The sequence below is a fragment of the Sander vitreus genome, chromosome 1 (genome assembly GCF_031162955.1).
Source record: "Sander vitreus isolate 19-12246 chromosome 1, sanVit1, whole genome shotgun sequence".
NCBI classification, from domain to species: domain Eukaryota; kingdom Metazoa; phylum Chordata; class Actinopteri; order Perciformes; family Percidae; genus Sander; species Sander vitreus.
The window spans coordinates 34164935-34186966 of record NC_135855.1 but is presented as its reverse complement, the minus strand read 5'-3'; the positions used below and the strand labels follow the sequence as shown (position 1 = coordinate 34186966).

General features: G+C 41.2%; 2 protein-coding genes across 5 annotated transcripts in view; one reads left to right on the top strand and one right to left on the bottom strand.

Annotated features, from left to right (window-relative positions):
- kctd15b (potassium channel tetramerization domain containing 15b) overlaps window positions 1-15261 on the top strand; it is a 30728-nt gene extending 15467 nt beyond the window's left edge. For all 3 annotated transcript variants that reach the window (XM_078253350.1, XM_078253342.1, XM_078253334.1), the window contains 2 exons: window positions 1352-1657; window positions 11785-15261. In XM_078253350.1, the coding sequence (XP_078109476.1) occupies window positions 1352-1657; window positions 11785-11943 (465 nt within the window). In that variant the 3' untranslated portion in view covers window positions 11944-15261. The remainder of the gene's footprint in view (window positions 1-1351; window positions 1658-11784) is intronic.
- Window positions 15262-17939: 2678 nt separating this feature from the next.
- Window positions 17940-22032, bottom strand: part of LOC144519827 (transcription initiation factor TFIID subunit 4) — an 89570-nt gene continuing 85477 nt past the window's right edge. For both annotated transcript variants that reach the window (XM_078253269.1, XM_078253278.1), the window contains one exon: window positions 17940-18311. In XM_078253269.1, the coding sequence (XP_078109395.1) occupies window positions 18138-18311 (174 nt within the window). In that variant the 3' untranslated portion in view covers window positions 17940-18137. The remainder of the gene's footprint in view (window positions 18312-22032) is intronic.

Here is a 22032-nt window from a genome sequence, read left to right as displayed (position 1 = left end):
TTAGTAATGGTTTCTTGTGACAGCTTCCCTGAGGAAGGACACTGGTGGTATCTGACATACACATATACAGAATAAATGTGTTTCCTTAAAAAATTCAGATATATTGTGTGACATTTTGGGCATAATCATCACAACGCAATTAGCTATTTGTTCCTCCATGCATGCCTGTACCGCACAGTTAGTGTTTCACTACTGTAGATGGGTCAAAGTGCAGATCCAGCCAGAACAGCACTCCTGGAGTAATTAGTGGTTAAGTGTCTTGCTCAAGGGCACTTTGCCATTGGTTGCTGTGGGGAAGCCATCAGGATACCCTGTAAATATATCTTCCACTGCCACCCTAATGTTCCACAGTAATGTATATGTGTAGGGTTTGTCCTGATTACCTTGGTGTTGAACTGTAATGTAGTAAAGTAAAGTAAAGTACCTTTGCAGTTGCCAGGGGGGACCGTGGAAAGATCGTAAAGTAGCTCAACAAATAAAAACGTTCCACTTCCGGGATTGCTCCGTTGCCGCTGGAAAATTCGCTGGATTTCACTCATTTAGGCTAGATATCCGTTGCCTTGGGCTTCCTTTGTGTTGGTATTTTAAACTCCGGTCGATTTATGAGGACTATGGTTAACCTTTTCTCAGATCTCTGCAGGGTAAATCCAGACAGCTAGCTAGACTATCTTTCCGATCTGAGTTTTCTGTTGCATGCATGCAACTTTTAAACATGCACATGTTCCACCAAAACAAGCCTATTTTGTAGCGGCTCCGCGGCTTTTCTCCAGTGCTTAGCACCGCCCAAGACGATTGTGATTGGTTTAAAAGAAATGCCAATAAACCAGAGCATGTTTGCCTCCCATCTCCGAATGCTATGTGGAGTAGCCAGACTCTCCTCCAGCGAGCTTTGGAGGAGGGTCTGGCAAAGCGAGACTTGGGATTGCTGACCAAACTAACCCTAATATTGACAGTTCAGTTTTATGAAAAAAATTAACAATATCTGCTTTTATATAATGAATAGTGTAATACATTTGGAACATGCATTGTAAATTGATGAAGGGGTACGCAAGTTCATCTGACAGGCCTGTGAGTAGGGTTGCCACTTGTCCCGTATAATAAGGGATCATCCCGTATTGAAAAACTAAATGCCCTGTCCCTAAAAATTCACCATAATTCAGGAAATTAAGTGTCTGACACTCAAAATCTCATGAAGGCCCCCCGCTTGATTTGTGCATAGGGCCGCTGGCACGGTGTCCCCTATTTTCCACATTGAAGGTGGTACCATAGCTGTAAGGGTACCTCAGACCAAAAGGTTGGAAAACCACTGCAGTACACATATGCTAACTGACTGCATTCATCTCCCGTGTAGGATTTCCACCTGCTGTACGAGGAGGCACGCTATTACCAGCTGACGCCCATGATCAAGGAGCTGGAGCGCTGGAAGCAGGAGCGCGAGCAACGACGAATGGCGCAGCCCTGCGACTGCCTGGTGGTTCGCGTCACACCCGACCTGGGCGAGAGGATTGCGTTGAGTGGGGAGAAGGTCCTTATCGAGGAGATCTTCCCTGAGACCGGAGACGTTATGTGTAACTCAGTCAACGCTGGCTGGAACCAGGACCCAACACACGTCATCCGCTTTCCTCTCAATGGCTACTGCAGGCTCAACTCCGTCCAGGTAACACACTGGATACCCCATTTGGCAACAGTACACATGTTTGTCATATTAGTGATTGAAGCAACCCAGCACAGTGTTTTCACAGTGTTCTACAGGAGCTATATTGTAATGTCCTGTTGTCACTATACATGCACTACCAGATATTAAGTTCATTTTAGGAATATTATACTGTGATTGAAATCTGAATAATACGCTAAAGACAGTAAGCAGTAGGGTTAGGGTTTTTATAATGTAGCCAGTTTTTCAATTTCTTTTTTAAAGGCTGAAAATATAATGCAACACACACAATGGAGAACCAGCAAGTAAGTCTCAGTGCAGCCTGATGTAACTTTATGTACAGCTTTGATAAAGTCTCATGATATCAGGTTCAAACTTTACTAACAAATGAACTGTCTTGAGCTGTAAGAAGCACAACTTGCTCCAAAGTCGATTCCAGTGCCTCTGTTCAGTCTGTGGCACCATAACTGTGAATATATGCATTCTCTCTGTAGTTTGAAGGTAGACAGGGCTACTTGTGCACAACTCACACAGAGCGGTCCTGAGTTGAGATTAAATTAAATTCAGAACAAGTCAGGTTCATACTTACAGAGTCAGTATGAGAAACAGTGACTACTGTAACTACCTATCTACCTTACTAACTATGGAGCTTTTCTCAGTGGTCACTTTGATGAATACACACCATGTGTGTGTCTAGGGTATAAGTATACAGTAACTTTAGGGCACATTCCTAACAGATTCATAAGGTATTTAAATGGATGTCAAAACATATTACTGTATCTAATGCATGCATTTGTGATTCAACTACTGTATAATAAAATATTGCAGACATACTTAATGGCATATAAAAGACTTCAAGTAAAGTGTTTCCTAATATAAACTGTATTTTTACCTTGAGGTCTTTAGGTAGCTTTTATTTTTTCCAAGGATAAATCTTTTCTGCATAAGGAAGTGACGATAATTATTATAAATGAACAGGTCTCTGTAGTCTGTAGTTCTGCATCTGTTTAAGTTTGATTTGGCATTGTAGGTGTTTTATAGCATCAGTCCCGTCTTTGAGGTTAGCCATAACTAATAAAATAAATTAGTTATGGCTTGACGAGTCCGTCAACATGATTTATGACCTTATACACTCGCGTCACAGTGGAGATTTCTTTTTTTTTTTTTTTTTTTCCCTTTTTTTATCCAGCAAAGTGTTTATGCTGCACAAGCAAACCATTTTCACCACCACCCCATTCAACACTTTCATTCACATTTAAACATCTGGCTGGCATTTGTACTGTACAACCAGAGCTTTGATGGCCACTGTACAGCTCCGCTGGCGTTACTGAGCCTTAGCTGCCTAGCACAGCATCTGCTGAGGGAGAGGAGACTGTCGATTGTTCATTATATCAGTCCAGATATTCTTTGTCAATTTGCAGATTTTATTTTACAAACATACGGTATGCACACTGGTTTTCATTGTCTATAAGCTAGAATTTCACCTCAAAACTTTGCTTTAAGACAATTTGCATTTTTTTGTGGCTCTTTGCACTGCGTTTTGCCACAGTAGAGATAATAGCTTGTTGTCACTAACTGAGATAATAGCTACTTTGATGGAGCTACAGTCAGTTTGTGGAGAGATTACCAGAGGTAATGGCGGGTGTGTGTCGTTTTTTATTCTGTCTAAAGATGGACTCACACAGCTTCCAAGTGGCTCTTGTGGCTGTGCTTGAACCTAGCCTGTCCTCTGTAATGTGTGACTGCTCATTGTTTTATAGTATGTTATACCATTTTCAAACAGGTAGTCTGACTGAGATCTCTTTGTTTAAAAGCTGAGTTGACAGCAGTGTGGTATAGCAGTAAAACGTTAATAACAACTTCAGAAAACTAGTTTTACAGTTGTGTTACCCAGAGAGGTCTGTAAGAGGGAGAACGGGGGGAACTTAACAGCCTCACACCACAGGCTCGATATAACACACTTCAGTGCCCACAGCCATGAACAGGCCAACACATAGAGGAGCCTTCCCCCCTCCAGCACCCAGAGGCAGCCTCTCCCAGGCAGGCTAGTGTGCTCTGACACCTCCACCTCCCTCCTGCTAGTGTGAGAGACCACCTCCAGTGAGAAGAGCCGAGCAAGCGGGACAAAGCACGTGTGGGCTGCGGCCATGTCTTCCTGCGAAAAAATGAAGAAGAGGAATAGAAAGGGGGGGAAATGATATGCATAATTTACGCTTTACTCCTTTTTAAGACACAGCTCCTTTTAAAAAAAAAAAAAAAAAAAGAACTCCAATATAACACCGCTCAAGGCAATTGAAATACACGTATTGCATTTTTTAATACCATACTTACAATTTCTCAAACAGCCTAAACCGGTTTATACTTCTTTTATAGATTTTTAAATGACTTGCAATATAATTAATTGGCCGCATCAACTAACACAACATTTTCCCACTCTGTTTACCAGTGAGAGTGGTTTATGGGATGTGAGCGCGTCTGATTAACATGGTCTTGAAGGAGTTTTTATTGTTTAGGTTTTTATTGGGCTGCTCCTCTGAAGGCAAGGCGAGCTGAGATCCTCTTTTCAGACAAACTGCAAACTGAGGAGCTAGATCTTCAAGGTTTCCTGTAAGCGATGCTCCCCTTTGTCTCACAGTATGGCCTCACTCGGTTAAGGCGGTGTTAGTTGTGGCATCAGAGTCTTGGGTCTCTTGCTGGCCCCTTCAAGAAACACAGATACATACAATTCTGTTAAAAAACACAAACACACACAAATACGCAAGCACAGTAGAGGGGCCCCGGCTCATTGAGTCGATGTAGATGAGGACACAAGGAGCAGATGGAGGTGTTTTTCGGTGTAAGAGGAGATTTTTCTAAACATCAACTCATTCTGTCCTCTCTCATTGTTGCGTGAAGGTATGAGAAGGTTAGGAAAATAATCATCTTACCCGCCAGACAATGAGCCTCTGATCTGATTTCAAACCTGGACCCCAACCCAGGGAAAAACACACACACACACACACACACACACACACACACACACACAGAGGAAGACCAAGGAGAGAAAGAGGGAGGAAGTATTATAAATGGACTGGTTTTTGAAAAGGTCTTGACAGGAAAGAGATGGATACGTGACAACTTCTAAATGTACTCTGTTTTCAATTTATTATACGTCACTGGCATAGAAAATTCATTTTAGTCTCAAATGATTTTATTGAAGTTAAGGTACTGTTGTCTTGCCCAGGGCTGGAAACTGCTAGACCTTGTGATACTTTGGTCACAATGAGATAACATGACGTTTCTCAATACTTTACTGTACACTAAGCAGAGCAACTATTTCAGTTTTTGCAGTTTATGATTCCTTTTTTATCCACTTAAAAATAAAGTAACACTCCTAAGGTCAGTAAATGTGGTTATACTTCGGAGTGACACATCTCATTTAATTACTCAGTGGTATTCAAAGCATTTCAAGGACTCTTTTTTTCAAGAGTATCAATTTGTGATACATTATTATATCATGTTCTATTTACCGCTAGTTTGTATAAGTCTACAGAAAGAATATATTGGAAGGAAATTCATCTTCTATTTACATTTAGTTTGTATACATCTACAGAAAGAATATATTGGAAGGAAAGTCATTTTCTATTTACAGTTAGTTTGTATACATCTACAGAAAGAATGTATTGGAAGGAAAGTATTCAATGTTACTGTAAACGTAGATCCTTCTTAAGTCCTCCGTGTTGTGTATTCAAATGTGAGTGAGAATAAACAACTCCACCTTGGTGAGTGATTCTCCATGAAGTCATGACTGGAATTTAGGGAATAATGCATACCACCTGCGCTGTGATGTAGATCCAGCGGAGAGAAAAAGAGAGCAGCAAAGGCACTTAACGGAGGGAAAACATTTAGCCAAAGAGCCACAGAGGTGTATACACACGCGTCCCAGAGCTGGAGCCGGGCCTGCTGCTCCATACATCACCATGATGAAGCACTCAGATCAGACCAGAGCCAATCCGTCCTTCATCAATGTGACAGCAGAGCCAGTCATAGAGAAGGGCCCCCTGTACCCCTGCTGCCCAGGCTGGGAACGCAACGCGTCGCAACACTCTTACATGGCACACTGCCACTCCATCAATCCTGCGCTGGGTAGAAAGAGAAAGCACAGCTCATCAGAGCAGACAAGGCCACACAAACACCTCAACTGTGCTCCTCAGTGGCCCGAGTGGCAGAACAAGACATTAACACTGCTGTGGTTAGGGCTCTCTGTACTGCCTGTGTGGCTCAGCATCGGAAGGCACTCAGGCCCAGCAGATTAACCTGCAGTATGGTGAGGGTAAAGGACGATGTTGCCCGCTGATAGCTTCAGCAGTTGGACGCAGCATGGTTAGTTATTGGAAAGTCAAGCTTTCTTTTTATTGTCTTTTTAAGTCTTTTTATTGGGGTTCTGGTATTCAATACACACATTTCCGTTCCAGCTATGTATAGAACCACTTTTTCCATGAACTGAACATATTAACAACAGAGAGAGAAAAACACAGCAGGGATCGCACTAAACAGACAGAACTTAAAAAAAAAAAAAAAAAAAACAAAGGACAAAGTGAGACATACCCCTAAAATAATGATGAAACCTAAAAAATTACAAGACAGACACACACCACCGTGCAGGCATAGTTATATTCAAACTGCTAGAAGAGGCTGTAGTCAGATCCCATGCTGTTAGTTGGATGAGACAAAGTTCAGTCCAGAGGGGTCCACCGCGGCCAGAACTGGTTGCCATATCTTGATGAATCCATCGAAATTGTCATGCAGAGTATGAGTCAGTTTTTCCAACGGGAGTATTTCCAATACTTCCCTATACCAATCGTCCAGTGTAGGGGTGTTCTTAGATAACCAGAACTTGAGAATGGTCTTTCTTGCTACGTACAAAAGTATGGCAATCAATCTAGCATTATGGGACACTTTTTGCACTGTCCACTTTAGCTGCTAAGATGCACCGGAGGGGTGAAAGTTTCAGATCATATCCAACCAAGGTAATCACGTCCTCCTTCACATCTCTCCAGAACTTTTGTATCTTTACACATGTCCAAAACATATGTACGTGTGTGCCTGTTTCTGTGTCACATTTAGGGCATTTAGGTGAGCCCAGACCAAGCCTGCCCCTCAGTAGCGGTGTGCAATGGAGTCTGTGCAATATTTTAAATTGCCTCTCTCTGTCAGCGTTACAGCTCATGATAGTAAGTGTATTTTTTATGATATGCTCAGTGGAGTAATTAGAATTTAGGCCTAAAGTTTCGTAAACATGAGAAATAAATCTCTGCGGTATGGATTGCTTAAGAATGTTTTCCAAGAAAGACTCATTTGAAGCATGCATGTTTTTTGACACATAGCGTCGTATTTGCAGGTAACGATAAAAATGAGACTGCTGTAGAGAGTATTTACTTTTTAGGCCTTCAAATGACTCCATTGTTTCTCCTTCATAGAGTTTAGCAAGTCGGTCCAGGCCCTTCTCCTGCCAAAGTTTAAACACTGAATCTTGACATGAGGGTAGAAAATCTGGGTTCCCCCATATGAGAGCTAGAAGTGAGAAATGTTTTTTTTAAGTTGAAAACAAACCTTTATTTTATTCCAAGTATTCAGTGTGTTCCGCACATTGAAGTTATTTTGGACTTGCAGTTTTGGAAAGTCGAGCTTTCTGAGAGATATGAGACACCTCTAGGAAAATGAACAGGAAGAGAATTAACCAGATGATTTCCAAGTTCTTACACAGTTTAATGAGAATAAATAAACTTGATATGATAGAATATACAATGAAACATTACCTCTAATCCACATAATTATATATAGACTGCAAGAGTGTCATAAAACATCCTTCATCAGTGTTATAGTCGTATCGTTTGTAGTTAAAAAGCAGCTGAAGACTCATTTGTTTAAACTCGCTCTCGTCTCATGTTTGTAACTTTGGGTTTTTATGTTTTTTTATCTTTTATTTCCATTGGTATTTTATTTCTGTTTTGCTTGCACTTTACTGTTTGGGGCTTACTGTATTTTAATCATTTTTATCATGTGAATCACTTTGTGACTTTGTCTGTAAAAGGTGCTATATCAAATACACTTATTATTATTATTATTATAGTTATGTCACATAAAATAAAACCATCGTGGTGGAAGAAGTATTCAGATCCTTTGTAAAAGCTAAGAAGTATTTTATTCTAACGTTTACTTAAGTAAAAGTACAAATGTATTATCAACCAATTACTTTAAGTACTCAGAATTCAGAATGTCCCCTCCCCTGAGTGTTTTTAATGTTATGTTATTGGATCATTATTAGTGATGGATTACGGTGTGAGCAGCATTTTAAGGTTGCAGTTGTTGGAGGTGGAACTAATAATGCATTCATACGCTTTATTTAATTTATAACACTGAATCATATTTTAAAAGCTGCCGATGTATTGTGTGTGTAAAATATGAATCCGCAAAGCACAGCAGTAACTATTGCTGTCAAATAAAGGCAGTGGAGTCCAAAGTACAATCATTCCCTCTGAAATGTAGTGGAGTAGAAGTATAAAGTAGCATAGAAAGGAAATGTCCAAGTTAAGAACAAGTACCTCAACATTGTTAATACAGTATATGAGTTTATGTACTTTGTTGTGTTCCACCACTGGTAACCGTAGTTTTAGTACCACAAAGCCTGAAACCACAGACCCCAGATGAATAAGAAAGAGTAACTGAATGAGTCACATCCTTCATCTTCACATGCTCAAGACTGTTTTGCTTAGTGTGAACTGTACTGTACTGACCTCACCCTAAATACCACTGTTCCCTGTGTGTAGGCTATTTAGGCCAGGGTTAGGGGTTGCATTGCCCCAAGGGTCACCCCAACTAAATTACTGTGTGGATTCACTACTTACAGACACTTTAAATCAAAGTGTCCATTTGTAATCATGAGCTCAGTCTTGTCAGCTCCACAAACACAGCTACTTGATAAATGTTCCGCAAATGCTATAAGAATATATTACACTGTCAAAGTGTTTTTGTCGCTTGTGATTTTCTAAAAAAGCTGGCAGATGGCTCGGAGAATTAGAAAGAGTCGGAGCTTCTCGGCTGTTTTATGCCAGATGCTTGCAATGAGTGGAGGATGCGATGCAGAGACTGCGGTTAGCGCTCCTTGTCACATATTAAAGACTGTGCATAGTTAAGCAAAAGCGACCTCCTGAGTGCAGCGCCCATCACATGCCACATTGTCTGTGTGTGTCATACGTGTCAATCAAGTCTGAGCCCTGTGCCATGAGAATGCAAGTGTCTTCCACCGCCTCCTGAGAGGTATTTGCGAGTATGTGTGCACTCCGGTGGCCATCAATATTACATTGTGCTCCGGTTTCCAGCCCTGAGACTCATTCACTTTGATTCCTGCCCCGCCATCTTCACTTGGTTGAAAATATACGGTGCTGGGAGGTTAGAGGAGTGAGGCTGATATATATACCCCCTCCTCATCCCCATTGCGACACTAGATTGAGTGACAGCTCAGTGAGATGGTTAAATGCTGAATGGTGCGTGTGTGTTTGGGGGCAGATCCCTGTGCAGCCAAATCGACCCTGTGACAGTGAGAATGGTTTATTATGTTTCAAAAGTATACGGATCACTGGGGATAAAGAGAGACGCTTTTATTCATTTTCTGCTTGGATCACACGCAAGAAGACAAGAAGAAGTTCAGGGTAGAACTAGCAAACTTTGGTAAAGTATTGTCATATTCTCTGTATTCTGATTTCCTGTTTTATAAAAGAATAAGGTAGTAGCATGGTCACAGCAAAACTGAAATTCTTGGAAGGGTCTTCTCTAAGTTCAAAGTAGTGCACATGAAAAGGAATAATTAGCTTGAATTCCATTTCACGGAAATCCTCATGCTTGGAATGAATCTTCGACCAATCAGATTGCTTACATGCAACTGGCTGTTGGGATATTTTGCTATGGTTTCGCTCAAGTGATGCAGGAAAGTAAGCAGATAAATCTGCATAAGTTCAACATAAGCTGGGATCTGAAAGCCTGCAGTCACAATGTTGTGCTGAACGGAGCCACCAGGACATGTTTTAGCTTTTTAAGAGGGTGCTTTACTTTCTGTTGTCAGCTGGGATTGATTTCAGGACATTGTCCTGTGGACATTGAAACCTTTTGCTTGGATACATCTTAATTATTCAGTGTATTGTTTATTCCCCCGTGGCACTAATTCACTGTGTCAAACTGAATTTTTATTTTTTATTTTTTTTATGGCATTCATATAGTCATTACAGTATCCTTGAATCAGTTACAACTATCTATAATAATATCCTTAAGTCTTTTGTGTTGCCATGCATTAATGATAAAAGTGTTTTCAGACTATCTTTATTGATCAGGCCATTCTCCTCTGTGACCGAATTCATTGCAGAATACGACATTCCCACATGTGTTAAGATATGATGGAGGGGAAATGCAATGTGATGCAATGATCAAAGAAGGCTATGTAATATCATTTCCATAATCGTTAGGCTCCTCCATCGTCTGTCATGGATTTGGGAGTGTTTGATGCTTGGGCAGGTCTCTTAATTAGCCATCCTCACCATCAGCTGTCTGCCGCCCCTTCTGTCTCACAAATTACAGAGTTTGTCGACGTCGTATGGCTAGAGGACGAACATTTTTCCAAGTCGTCCTTTCTGTTTACAAGCAGCACGTCGGCCCACATTTCAGTTTAATTTAAGAAGTGGGGTGAGGGTGCTCAGGTCTGTTCAACAAGTTGGTGTGTGAATAAGTGTGTTATTATTTGCATTTGGTGAAGTTTGCGTGCTTGCTCTCATATCATCTCTGTGTGTTTGTGCATGTGGTTGATCTCTTCTCTGTTGTGCTAATCCCCAGTCAGGGGAGGCTGCAGCCCTTTCGACCTGCAGGCCTAAATGCCCCAATTTAGCTCTCCGATGGGGGCCCTCGCTCCTGTAATTAGAGAGGTCATTCTGTGCCACGAATGTATGTGTCCGTGTGTGTGCGTGTATGGGCATCTGAAGAAACTGATCTATTTTATGTGAACTTCTCTGGCTCTGTATCTGGAAGGAGGGGGATAGCCCTCGGCAAGACCTTTCATTTCCATGCACTGCACACTCCATTAAACAGGACGGGGGAATAAGTAAATACACAGCACTCCTCGCACTGGGATTTCGATATACCCCCTCCAAAAAAAAAAAAAACATCCCATAAGGATTATGGTAGATGAGGAGAGAAAAGGGATCTTGAAGTTCACATGTTTTGCGTCTGAGCATATATGCGTGTGGTCTAGTGTGTGTATCAATGGCCATAGTCGAGGCCAAGCATGCATCCCTGTCTCCTGTTCTCTTCCCCGCAGCTCCAACACTTTGTCCTCACACGGATCACCCATAACTCCCTCTCCTCATTCCCCACACGTCGTTCTCTCCTTCGCTCACGGACCTCACTTCTTCTCTCACCCCGGCCTCATTACTCAAATTAGGAGCTCCAGTAATCACCACGCTGAGCTCCACTCAGCCTCTTAACACACCTCACTCACACTCCGCTCTCCTCATCCCTTTGAGCTCATGCCCTCGGTTCAGTAGCCAATGCAGCACAAGCGGCATGAATATTGCAGAGGTGGTGTGATGTTGGACTGCCCTCTGGTTCTATTCCATCACTACGTGTGATTGGAGGAGGGGGAGGTTAATGGTACATGGTGTATGTTGTGACTGATGGAGCTCTGAGGTTGATGTGAGGATGGATGGATATCAAAAAGTGATCCAAGACTTACTTATATTTGCTGCTGATGGTCAGTTTAAAATTCTGGCAATGAGATATCACTAAACTTTCCTATAATCGACTGACTGTGGTCTTATTCTGTTTGGAAAAGTTGAAAAGTATTTATCACACTAAAAAAAGGGGGTTCCATTAAAATAAAAGTTTGACATTTTGGGAAATAGTATTTTTTTGTAATTTGGGAGAGTTAGAAGAAAGCAAATGAACATTTTGTCCCCAAAATGTAGAACTTTTTCTTTAAGAAGAATGAAACTTAAAACCTGCATCTCTATCAGTAATACTTCTATGTTAGACTTAGCTATATCGACATGGCAGTTCTGTTATTAATAGCCTTCTCTTTACTCTCCTCCCTCTGTCCCTGTCTTCAGGTTCTGGAGCGTCTTTTCCAGAAAGGATTCAGCGTGGCGGCGTCTTGCGGAGGCGGCGTGGACTCATCCCAGTTCAGCGAGTACGTGTTGTGCCGCGAGGACCGGCGGAGTCTCTCCATCAACACGCCCATCAGGATAAAACAGGAACCGCTGGACTAGAGCGTTCTGGGAGAGGGACTGCCAACCCCACCAATACTCCTTCCATCTTCTCACGCCACCCCACCCCGCCTACCCCTGCCCCCTCCCTGCCCGAACAGGACCACAGCCACCCCCAACATACCGAAGTATTAGCAGTGGCTTGTTAACCTCGCCAGCTCTGCAGAACTCTGAGGGGAATGTAGTACCAAACAAAGGAGAGAAAAAAGCATCAGCAGCAAAAGTTTTTGATTATGTTAAATGACGCCCAAAGAATCTGGGACTGTGATGAAAACGACGACAACAAATGGACTCAACAGAAGCTTACTTGAACCATTTTAAGCACCATGATTTTTCCCTCTTCTTCTCATCAAAAAAAGGTGTCCTGACCCTTTGTGGAGTGACACAACTGCCACCCTTCTTGAATCCCAATACCGCCCCTTCCCCCTACCCTTCTACCCCTCTTTTAGTGGTGTATCATCCGGTTCTGTCTCTGTATGAGGCCCATGTCTGGCCTGCTGTGGGACAAGAAAGCTTTGGCAGACAGGACGCTGTTAAGGATGACAGGAAGAGGACATAATCCCATCTCGCGAATTCCCGGAGAGGCCCCAATCCCCCCAACCCTTCGACCCTCCAACCCCATCCCACCTCACTCCACAGGCTCTACAGACGGCGGGGCCTCGCCGAAAACAGCATCGTTTGCCAAAATGATTGTTTATTACAATTTTCATTGTTGTTTCTAAAGTATGTTCTTCTTGCTCATTTTGCTGTTCTTATCATGAAATGGTGTAAACAATTATTATTAATAGGATTATTTTTAATGTCTCTTTTTTCCTTTCTCCAATATGAAGGATGTATGAACGTTGTATTCATTAGGCTTTGAGAGCTTGTGAGGGAGCGTTTCTTGGCAGTAGCTGCAGAAACTCAGATGTCTGCAGGCTATGTGGCTAAAGCGATCTGGCTGGCAACGCATTCAGAGCCAGAAAAAGTCCCATTGTTCAAACGGGGATAGACGAGAACCTGGATATTTCAAAATTGTTTATAGTCAAATGTGCTGCACACATACAAAATTGCTCTGGATTTTCTGCTTATTAGCTCTAAAACATATCTCGGGTGTTTGCTCTTTTGCTCGTATTTAGCAGAAGTTTAAGACAGCTTGAGTAAATTTGAAATTCAGGTTTAAACTTGCACAAGCTCTAAGTGTATTGCAGTTTTGTTGAGTTAGAATGTTAAAGACTTGAGGACCAACGTGGACGTTTACCAGTATGTCGCGTGATCAACAAGAGATGTACTCTAAATGCTTAATGTTTCTTTGCACTTAAACATTTCCTACAGAGCTGCCCTGCCCTGTTCCCACCCACCACTTGTTTGAACCCAGTGACCAGTGCCAATCAAGCTGTTTATCTCCTCACGTTATTGACTAGAACATTAAAATATTTAAAACAAGCAAAAGTTACAACAGAACAAATACTGTAGGTACCAAAGGTGACAAGGGGCCTATTTTGTTGATTGTACAAACATAAAGGCGCCATCTCTTTTTTCCAGTTTATAGCTAAAAAAAGACACAAAGCATTAAAAAAAAAAAAAAAAAACGTCAGAAGGCAACCAACATTTGTTCCTCCAGGCCTCCAGTCTTTACAGTTTTGTTGAGAGTAGCTCACAGTACCTTCACAAAAAAGTTTGAGAGACAAAGTCTCTGTTTGTTTCAATATTGTCACTCCTAAGCCAAGATTATTTCGATGGTTCTTCACATGTATGTATGTCAGAACCCAAAGTGAGCTGTACTCCCAGCATCAGCAGCTTATTCACAAAGAGGCGAGTGGGTGGTGTTTACTCTATCCTGCTCTCATTCTTTTGGTCTTATTCTCAACATTTCTGGATCAAAGACAGAAACAAGAAAGGCCAAGTTGTCATGCTTTGTATTTGTGTAACTTACAGATGCTGTTTCTTCCATTCCAAAAGACTGATGAAAAAAAGAAGAAGTCCATTCTGATCTTTGTGAGCTCTGGCCTTAGTTTGAGTTAAACTGGGGTTAGGTTTTTATAAACTAGTTGTTTATTAAAAATGGGTGGTAGTTCTTCTGACCATGTTCTAATATCTGCTCTCTCCGGATGGCCGCTGATTAAATAAGGCCAATGAGTGGATAAAGATGAGCTCGGTGTAAGTGTAGCTCCCAGTCCAGCTCACTCCTCCCTGGGGGTCTCTCTCACAATCAAGCCCATCTTTGTTCTGACCTGCCAGTGGCCTGCGCCTTTGCATCCAGTCGCCTCAAAGGGAATGGTCAACCAGGCCTTTCATGTGCCGAGGCATGTTGGGCTCTTCACAGCGCTCCTCGCCCCCCTCCGCCTCCCCGAAGGCTCCCAGCTCAGTGATGCCAGTAGAAACTCGGGTTGCACCCCCTGCTGCTGTGTCATCCCCATGCCCTGTTTTTTTTTTCCAAAACGCCCTCCTACACTGTGGCTCGCTGGACCACACTGCAACAAACCAAACTGATGAGTCAAATCTGAGCATACTCCAAACTTACAGTACTGTATAGCCGGGCGACTTGACTCTGCTGCTGATCCTGAGATATTTTATCCAGTTGATACGAGGTGTGGAAACTCATCTGGGTTAGTTCTTGAGGAAACGGGTAAAAAGATCAGTGTTGCACTATAACCACACGTGCAAGAATTACTTTTTTCAGGGAGGAAAGAAAGAAGGCATATTTTCTCACTGATGTGGAATTTGGAAATGATAGAATGGGCGTTTATTAGCTTTAAAAAGCTAAGGGGTCATACACATTAGAACAAAAACATAAATGGCTGTTCACACCTACATATAAAGTGAGAAAAAGGAACAAAAATTGCAGTTTGGGGCTTCTGTATGCAATAACCAAACATGGAATACCCCCTTTCGACTCTGCGAATAAGTGCAGGTTAACTACAAAAGGTAGACAAACTCGACAGGACTGGAAACTTCATAGACGTGTTCACACATGCCATCGTTTCAGATGAAGTACCGGTCAGTGTTTCAGCCAGTTCAAATGGCATTCACTCCACCTCTAAGGCGGGTCAGTTGTACAGTTATTGTATATTGAATTATCAGGACTCTGGGTTTTACAGGACCCTTGTGTTTTTAAGAAACCTCTTGGTCCTCTTCACAAAAAGAATGAAAAGAATTCAAAGCATTACATTGTGTACATATGGATTAAAACATGTCAAAGGGTATAATAAGGTGCAAATGTATATTATTTAAAGTGTTTAAAACAATTAGACTGTGGTATTAAAGGGCATGTGTTCATTTACAGTGTCTCCATTTGACTTTTCTTGCATATTTGCGATAATAAAAGGATGTACTGATGTATATCTGATGTGTGTCTCATTGATCTCCATGCGTTCTTCCATTAACCTCTATCAGCTTACTATTGCTTGTATACTATTGGTGATCTCGAGAAGCATTTCTTGCAGGTGATGCCAGCATGTGAGTATGTATGTGGTTGCTGTATTCAGTAAGTTGATCTCTGTGTCCTGTAATTAAACTGATGAAACCTGAGAAATCTCCCCAGCCTACTGTACACAAGCATATGTGGCACCCCCGTTCATTTTCGCCAAGCAGGAAGGTCGTCTTCAGGGCTGAATCCAGATCAGCAGTCTGCAGCTCCAGAGGGACTGAGGAATAGGCCGAGATCTTGAAAAAAACCAATATGCTCCCAAACTCCAATATTTTGCACTGAGTTAAACAGTTTGGTCTTTTTGAAATTGCTTCTGCTTAATTAGCAGCAGAAACCTAGGGGGACTTTTCGGAGTTGAGCAGCAGCGCTTTACTCAGTTTGTACTTAGCATGTGCAATGTTAGAAATGGAAATGAAGCAGGCTAAATTGACTTTAGTTAAACTGTCTTGCTAAAAACACAACAGCTTATTTTTCCTTTTAAAGAGTAAGGAATGAACAGAGCTACATATTGCTTAGTTATTAAGTCAGTTTAGAATACAATTTACATTTTCTTAAGACTACCTTAATACCTACAGACATTTTAATGTGGATGCTGTTAGAGTAAAACAAAAGAAGAAATGGACAAAGTCAGCATCTGCTCAGTTTAGTAAACAGCTTATTTATTCCTTTACAAAATAGGTACAAATACATAAGTATTGTTTTTTTCACACAAACAGGAAATTTTCAAGATATGTACAAGAGTTTACCAAAAATAACGTGGTTCTAATAAACACATAGTTTTGTAAACAATATTTACAAATTATCCGTACATTGAAATGTTATTTCCCCCCATCTGTTTACAGCAGTAATATTGTCCTAATATTTTGGCTAAAAAGCTGTAGTAGTAGTAGTAGTAGTAGTAGTAGTAGTAGAAATGTCCTCCTGTGAAACCACCAGAAACCATAAAAATCACTAAAAAAAAAAAGATTTGAAATCAATCATTATTATAGATATTGTTGTGCTTGTTTGAAAACATGGTATTTTGGAGATAAAATATTTTTAAATGTGTTAAGCATAAAAGCCAATCCAAAAGAAAAGAAAGAAAATATATTAATTGTTAAAAATAACTCTTTTGTTGGCAATACGGTTTACTAGTTAAAAGAGTCATTTATTTGCTATAATACAGTGACAGCTTTCAGTTGTCAGGTAAAATAGATGTAAAAAAAGTGCTGTCAAAACGTACAATGCACAACAGTTGTTCCAAATGTCACCAATATTTAAATAAATTTCAATATGACAAGAAAATCTGCATAGAGGCCAAGATATTTAGTTAAATAGAAAAAACAAACAAAAATACATAATGGACAATATTACATAATACAATGAGGATTTTTTTTTTTATTAAAAAATTTAAAAAAAAGCGACAACATTGCAATACAACATGTAAAAAACAGGCGTTTTTTGTTCCATTCCCAATATCTTTCAATTTAGTAATACAAAGACAGAAACAAAATGGGGTGGGGGGGAATCAACTGCTTCCTTCTACAGTTAAACAATACTTTACAGCTGTGAATTTAATTTGGGCTCAAAATACAAACAGGTTTAAGTGCTTTTGTCATTCAGACATTACCAAAGTATGTGGGGGCTAAAGGGGGCTAAAGGGGCACACCAGCAAAATTGAGATTTTTTTTTTTCAAACATTATTAATGTGAAGATAGGACAGTGAGAGGAAAAGATGAAGGAATGTCTGTTTTGATCAGAGGTTTCACAGTCCCCAGTCATCGCCCCACCTACAATATAACCAAAACTAGCCTTAAGCAGTTCAGTTTTTGAAGAACTGTGAGCATGATAGTACACAACGTACAAACATCTAGTCATAAAAACAATGTTCACATTATGTGTGGGTGAATAAAAAAAATATTGAAAAGGGTGACCAATCAGAAACGTGTGTCATAGGGTGACCATAACTTTGTTTAATTACCTTTGCAGAAAACGTCATGTGGACTCAGAATAAACTGTTCAATTCTGACTCATTCAAAGCACATGGTTGTACAAAACATCAGGTTTCATAATATTGACACATGGGTTATTCCTTTTCTTACAAAGCTTACCTGTGATAAAAAATATACATGCTGTTAAATAATTCAATAAGAACTTTTTACACATACAGTATGGAAATTGAACGTGATGCTGTTATTTGGAATCCTAATGTTGCAAAACGATGTCTCGGTATAGAAATCAGTAAAGTCTCTCATTTATTGAGTTCAGCTAAACTACATTCATTGAACGATGTTCAACAAATAGCTTGTGGAGAATATCGTAGGCTGTATGGTGGTGTGAGCATACTTCTCTTTGCCAAAATAATCCTTGCTTTAAAGGTGGTTCATTGAAGCTGCTGCCAACAACGTCAAATAAACAGCTACCCCGACATACATGGAACGAGTTCTGGGTTAAGTCCTGCAATGCAACAACCACGTTGTTCCTTTAACAAATTCAACTTCAACACAAAGATTTTTATATGGCCTTTAAACTCAATGACCTAACTACACACCTACTGAGAAGACATGTTAACAACAGTTTTATTTTTTGTACGTTTTTCACTCTCTCTCTCTCTCTCTCTCTCTCTCTCTCTCTCTCTCTCTCTCTCTCTCTCTGTCTCTCTCTCTCGCTCTCTTCTTATTAAAAGCTACATCAAACGTCATTACAGTACATATGTAGACACAGAGCTGAAACATTAGACCTGATCTGAAGGCACGTGGCTGGAAAAGGAGGAGGAGGAGGTTGAGGTGGCTGCTGAGTGGAGCGGAGGCTACTTGAGCAGGGCGCGGTAAAGGAGGAGCGAGTGGGCGGTCTCTCTCTCCTGCTCCATGTAGAAAATTAAGTCCCTGAGGTTGACGCGAGTGATGCGTTGCCGTGTGTACTGGCGTGATGAGGTGGACGGGGTGGAGGAGCTGGCCAGGGAGCCCGCCGTGCTGCCTGAAACCTGAAGGCAAGGGAGAGGTCAAAAGGTGAGATGGAGGACTTGACACTGCTTTCTTAACATTTTACATTTCAAAAGTCCATAGTGCAACCTCTGTTACCAACAGAACAGCCAGGTAGCTATGTAATATAACAGTGATATTTTCAATGGCTGAGCTTACAAACAATAAAGGCACCGTTAGAAAAACTGATACTGCATCAATAAAAGACTTGAAACTGTTTGACTGACAAGAAATCTCTGGGAAGTTCAGAGAAGACACAAAGATGTCTGCTAAAAACATTTTTTTGTTTAAATGGCATCATGGATATTGGATGTCATGGACACTTACTACAAAAAGTATTATAAAAATGTTATAAATCCAACATTTCTACTCATGCATAGTGGGACCGTAGACTGTATTTAAAGATAGATGGCTTGACAGCTCCCCAAAAGTGAAGCCAAAACATATCAATCGCTCCCTGGTGGCTGGCTGCAGTAGGTCATAAATCCCGCCCCCTCCATGCTAGCGGATGGGACATAGGCCAAACTACAAAATCAAAGTACACGTCAAATATATTTTTCACAAAGATGATTTCTGTCATTTTAGGTAGTTCTTATCACGCTAATGTTTGTCCATGTGTTCATTTTTCTGATAAATGTGGTTTCAATTAATAATTTGATGCTACAAAAATGTAGGGAAACCTCATGATTGACAGCTGTGATTGACTTGCGATTGGTGGGGCGGGTGTATGGGCGGGAATTTGTTACTGCGGCTCCACCGCCCAATCACTACTGCGCAGACTCTAGCTCCAAAATTACAAGATGGCAGAGCCCGTATCGGGATATTTTGGCTTCACTTTTGTACAGTGGGAGTAAGTGGAGATGCATTGTCCATCTTTATATACAGTCTATGAGTGGGACCTAGCAACATTTAGCCATGCAAGCGACATGGCTCTAGGGATGTGAATGTCGGTCAGGACGTCAGATGGATCGCGATGAAATTCATGCTTCCCAGAGGATGAATCTGAATTACTTTGGTGATCCCCAGACTTTTCCTCTAGCTCCACCATGAGGTTGACATTTGTGGTTTTGAGTAGAATATCTGGACATCTATTGGATGTTACTTGTAATTTGACGTTTCCTTCAGGATAAACTTTGAAGTTTGGTGATCAAAGCCACCATCAGAAATTTTCAATTTGTCAAAAAATGATGAAACGACCAAATACCTGCACAACTTTGTATTCACTGCTAATTATCATGTTAGCATGCTAACGAGCAAAACTAAGATAGTGAGCATGGGAAACATTGTACCTGCTTGGCATCAGCATGTTAGCACTGGCGTTGTTAGCATGTAGCTCAAAGCACTGCTCTGCCTACATATAGAGCCTGTAGCGTGACTCATACTGTATTTTCTGTACAGTTCCAAAATTCTTACAGACATGGACGAATTACACCTTTCCAAAACTGCATAGGAACCCTGAAATAATATTCAAGCTTTGAGCTTTCGACCTGAGAAGCATCAGTGACCTTCAGCAACACACTGATTCCATTGCACTTTGCCTTTACTGAAGGAAAAGATCTTTGTGGTGCAGTCGAAGGGATAGTTTCCGTGGTGAAACATAGTAACTGTTCAGAAGTAAGCAATACTATGTTTCCCATTTCCCATAAATGAAGTAATCGCTGTTGAATGGCTAACACATTGACAGTATTAATAGTAAGGAATGCTGTGGCCTCTACGCAAGTATACACCTCCAATTAAGAAAAGTAATCCCTGTTGCAGAGCATGAATGAGATCAAACAGATGCACTAATTACGTCCAGATCTTCAGGTGCAGCAGAGTGTTCGGAACTCACTGAACATGAGGCCGAGAAAAACATTGGCAACGTTCTCTGACGGCAGGGGAAACTATCATTTTAATTCAAGCAGCTCTTTACATTGCCCTGAATATAAACAGATTTTCCATCTAAATGAATAACGCTGCTGACATAGATATGAGCTGACATCCCACTCTGAAATGGAGCCCTTGTTGTTTTTATTTGATCCAGGAAAAATGAAAAACGATATAAAAAGGGAGTGTATACAGAGGCTGATACAAATCAAGGGATGCATTTACATTTGGAAATGAGAAACACTGGGAAACAAATCCAGCAAGTGCCCACTTGAACCCAGGCAGAGAGAAATAAGACATTTCAGTCAGGAAGACTTTCTCACAATTACATTGATTGCACCACTCTGTAAACACACAGTACAGACCGGTCTTAATTGCAAACATATGACGAGTATGGATTTACAAGAACTAAACTAAAGTCCCTCCAGCACCCGCCCCCTCATATGCTTGTCTTTGTGTACACTGTATGACGGAGCTTTGTCTCAAATTTCCCTCAGTACACTCGCTGACCCCTGGGCGCTGGATCATAATAAGTGAGGGTTGCCAGGCCTCCTTACCCGCGAATTAACCTAAACCATGTCTACCATCTCTGGCAGGCCCAGACTGGCCATCGGGAGCACCAAGAGAGTTCCTGGTAGCCTGGCCAGCTGATTGGCCTGGAGTGTCAGGCAAGAGGAACTTCAAACAAGATATAGTTTTTTCACTGTCTTTCACTTGTTGGCATATCAAGTTAATACAGGTGATTTTCCCCAAAAAAATCATTTTGTGTGCATTTGAAAGTTTGGTTCAGCCTAGTCTATATCGACAACATTTCATTTCCGGGATTGTTCAGGGGCCGCCGGAAATTCCGCCGAATGTCCCCAATTTTTGGCCGGATGTCCGTCACTTTCCGCTTTCTTTGTGTTGGCATTCTAAACTCTGATCGATTTATGAGGACCATGGTTAACTGCTCCTCAGATCTCTGCAGGGTAAATCCAGACAGCTAGATAGACTATCTGTCCAATCTGAGTTTTCTGTTGTACGACTAAAACAACTTTTGAACGTACACACGTTCCACCAAAACACGTTCTTTCCCGAGGCTATTTGGCAGAGGCACCATTGCTCCGTCCAGCGGATAGCGTCACCCAAGACAATTGTGATTGGTTTAAAGAAATGCCAATAAACCAGAGCATGTTTTTCTTCCATCCTGGAATGTTGTGTGGACTAGCCAGACCCTCCTCCATGGCGCTGTGGAGGAAGGTCTGGCAAAGCGAGACTAGGCTCAGCCCAATTCTCTGGCCTCTATCTAACCGTGACTCCAACGTCTAATACTGATATTGACCAACCCAACATGGTAGCAGTTGCCACACCAAGCGGGTTAGATGGCGCCTGGATGCCGGCGAGAGATGTGACCCATGACTAGATTATCATAGTTCATAAAAAAGCAGCACAGTGACGATACAGACATTTCATACACAAGACATATGTAACACAGATGACCTGCCGATGCGCATTCAACCCTCGCTGGACCGTGTTTTAATAAATCAGCCGTCACTCTAAATAGAGAATCCAGTCTGCACTGTAGTTCATACACTTCACTGATAATCCAGATAATTGTACATTAACACTTGTTTTTTGTATCATACACTTCAGTCCATCTCTCTCTCGTCTGTGAGCTCTCTCTCTCTCTCTCTTTAAATCATAATTTAGTTTAGTCTGTAATTGTTGTTGAAAACAGCTAAAGGAGAATTCTCAGAGATAGGCCTGTTTTTATTTAATACAGGCTATTTATTTTAGATAATTATTCATTTACTTGTGTTGCTGCTGTATATTTTCAAACAGCGACGGAAACCCTGTCCTTGCATTTTATTTTGATCA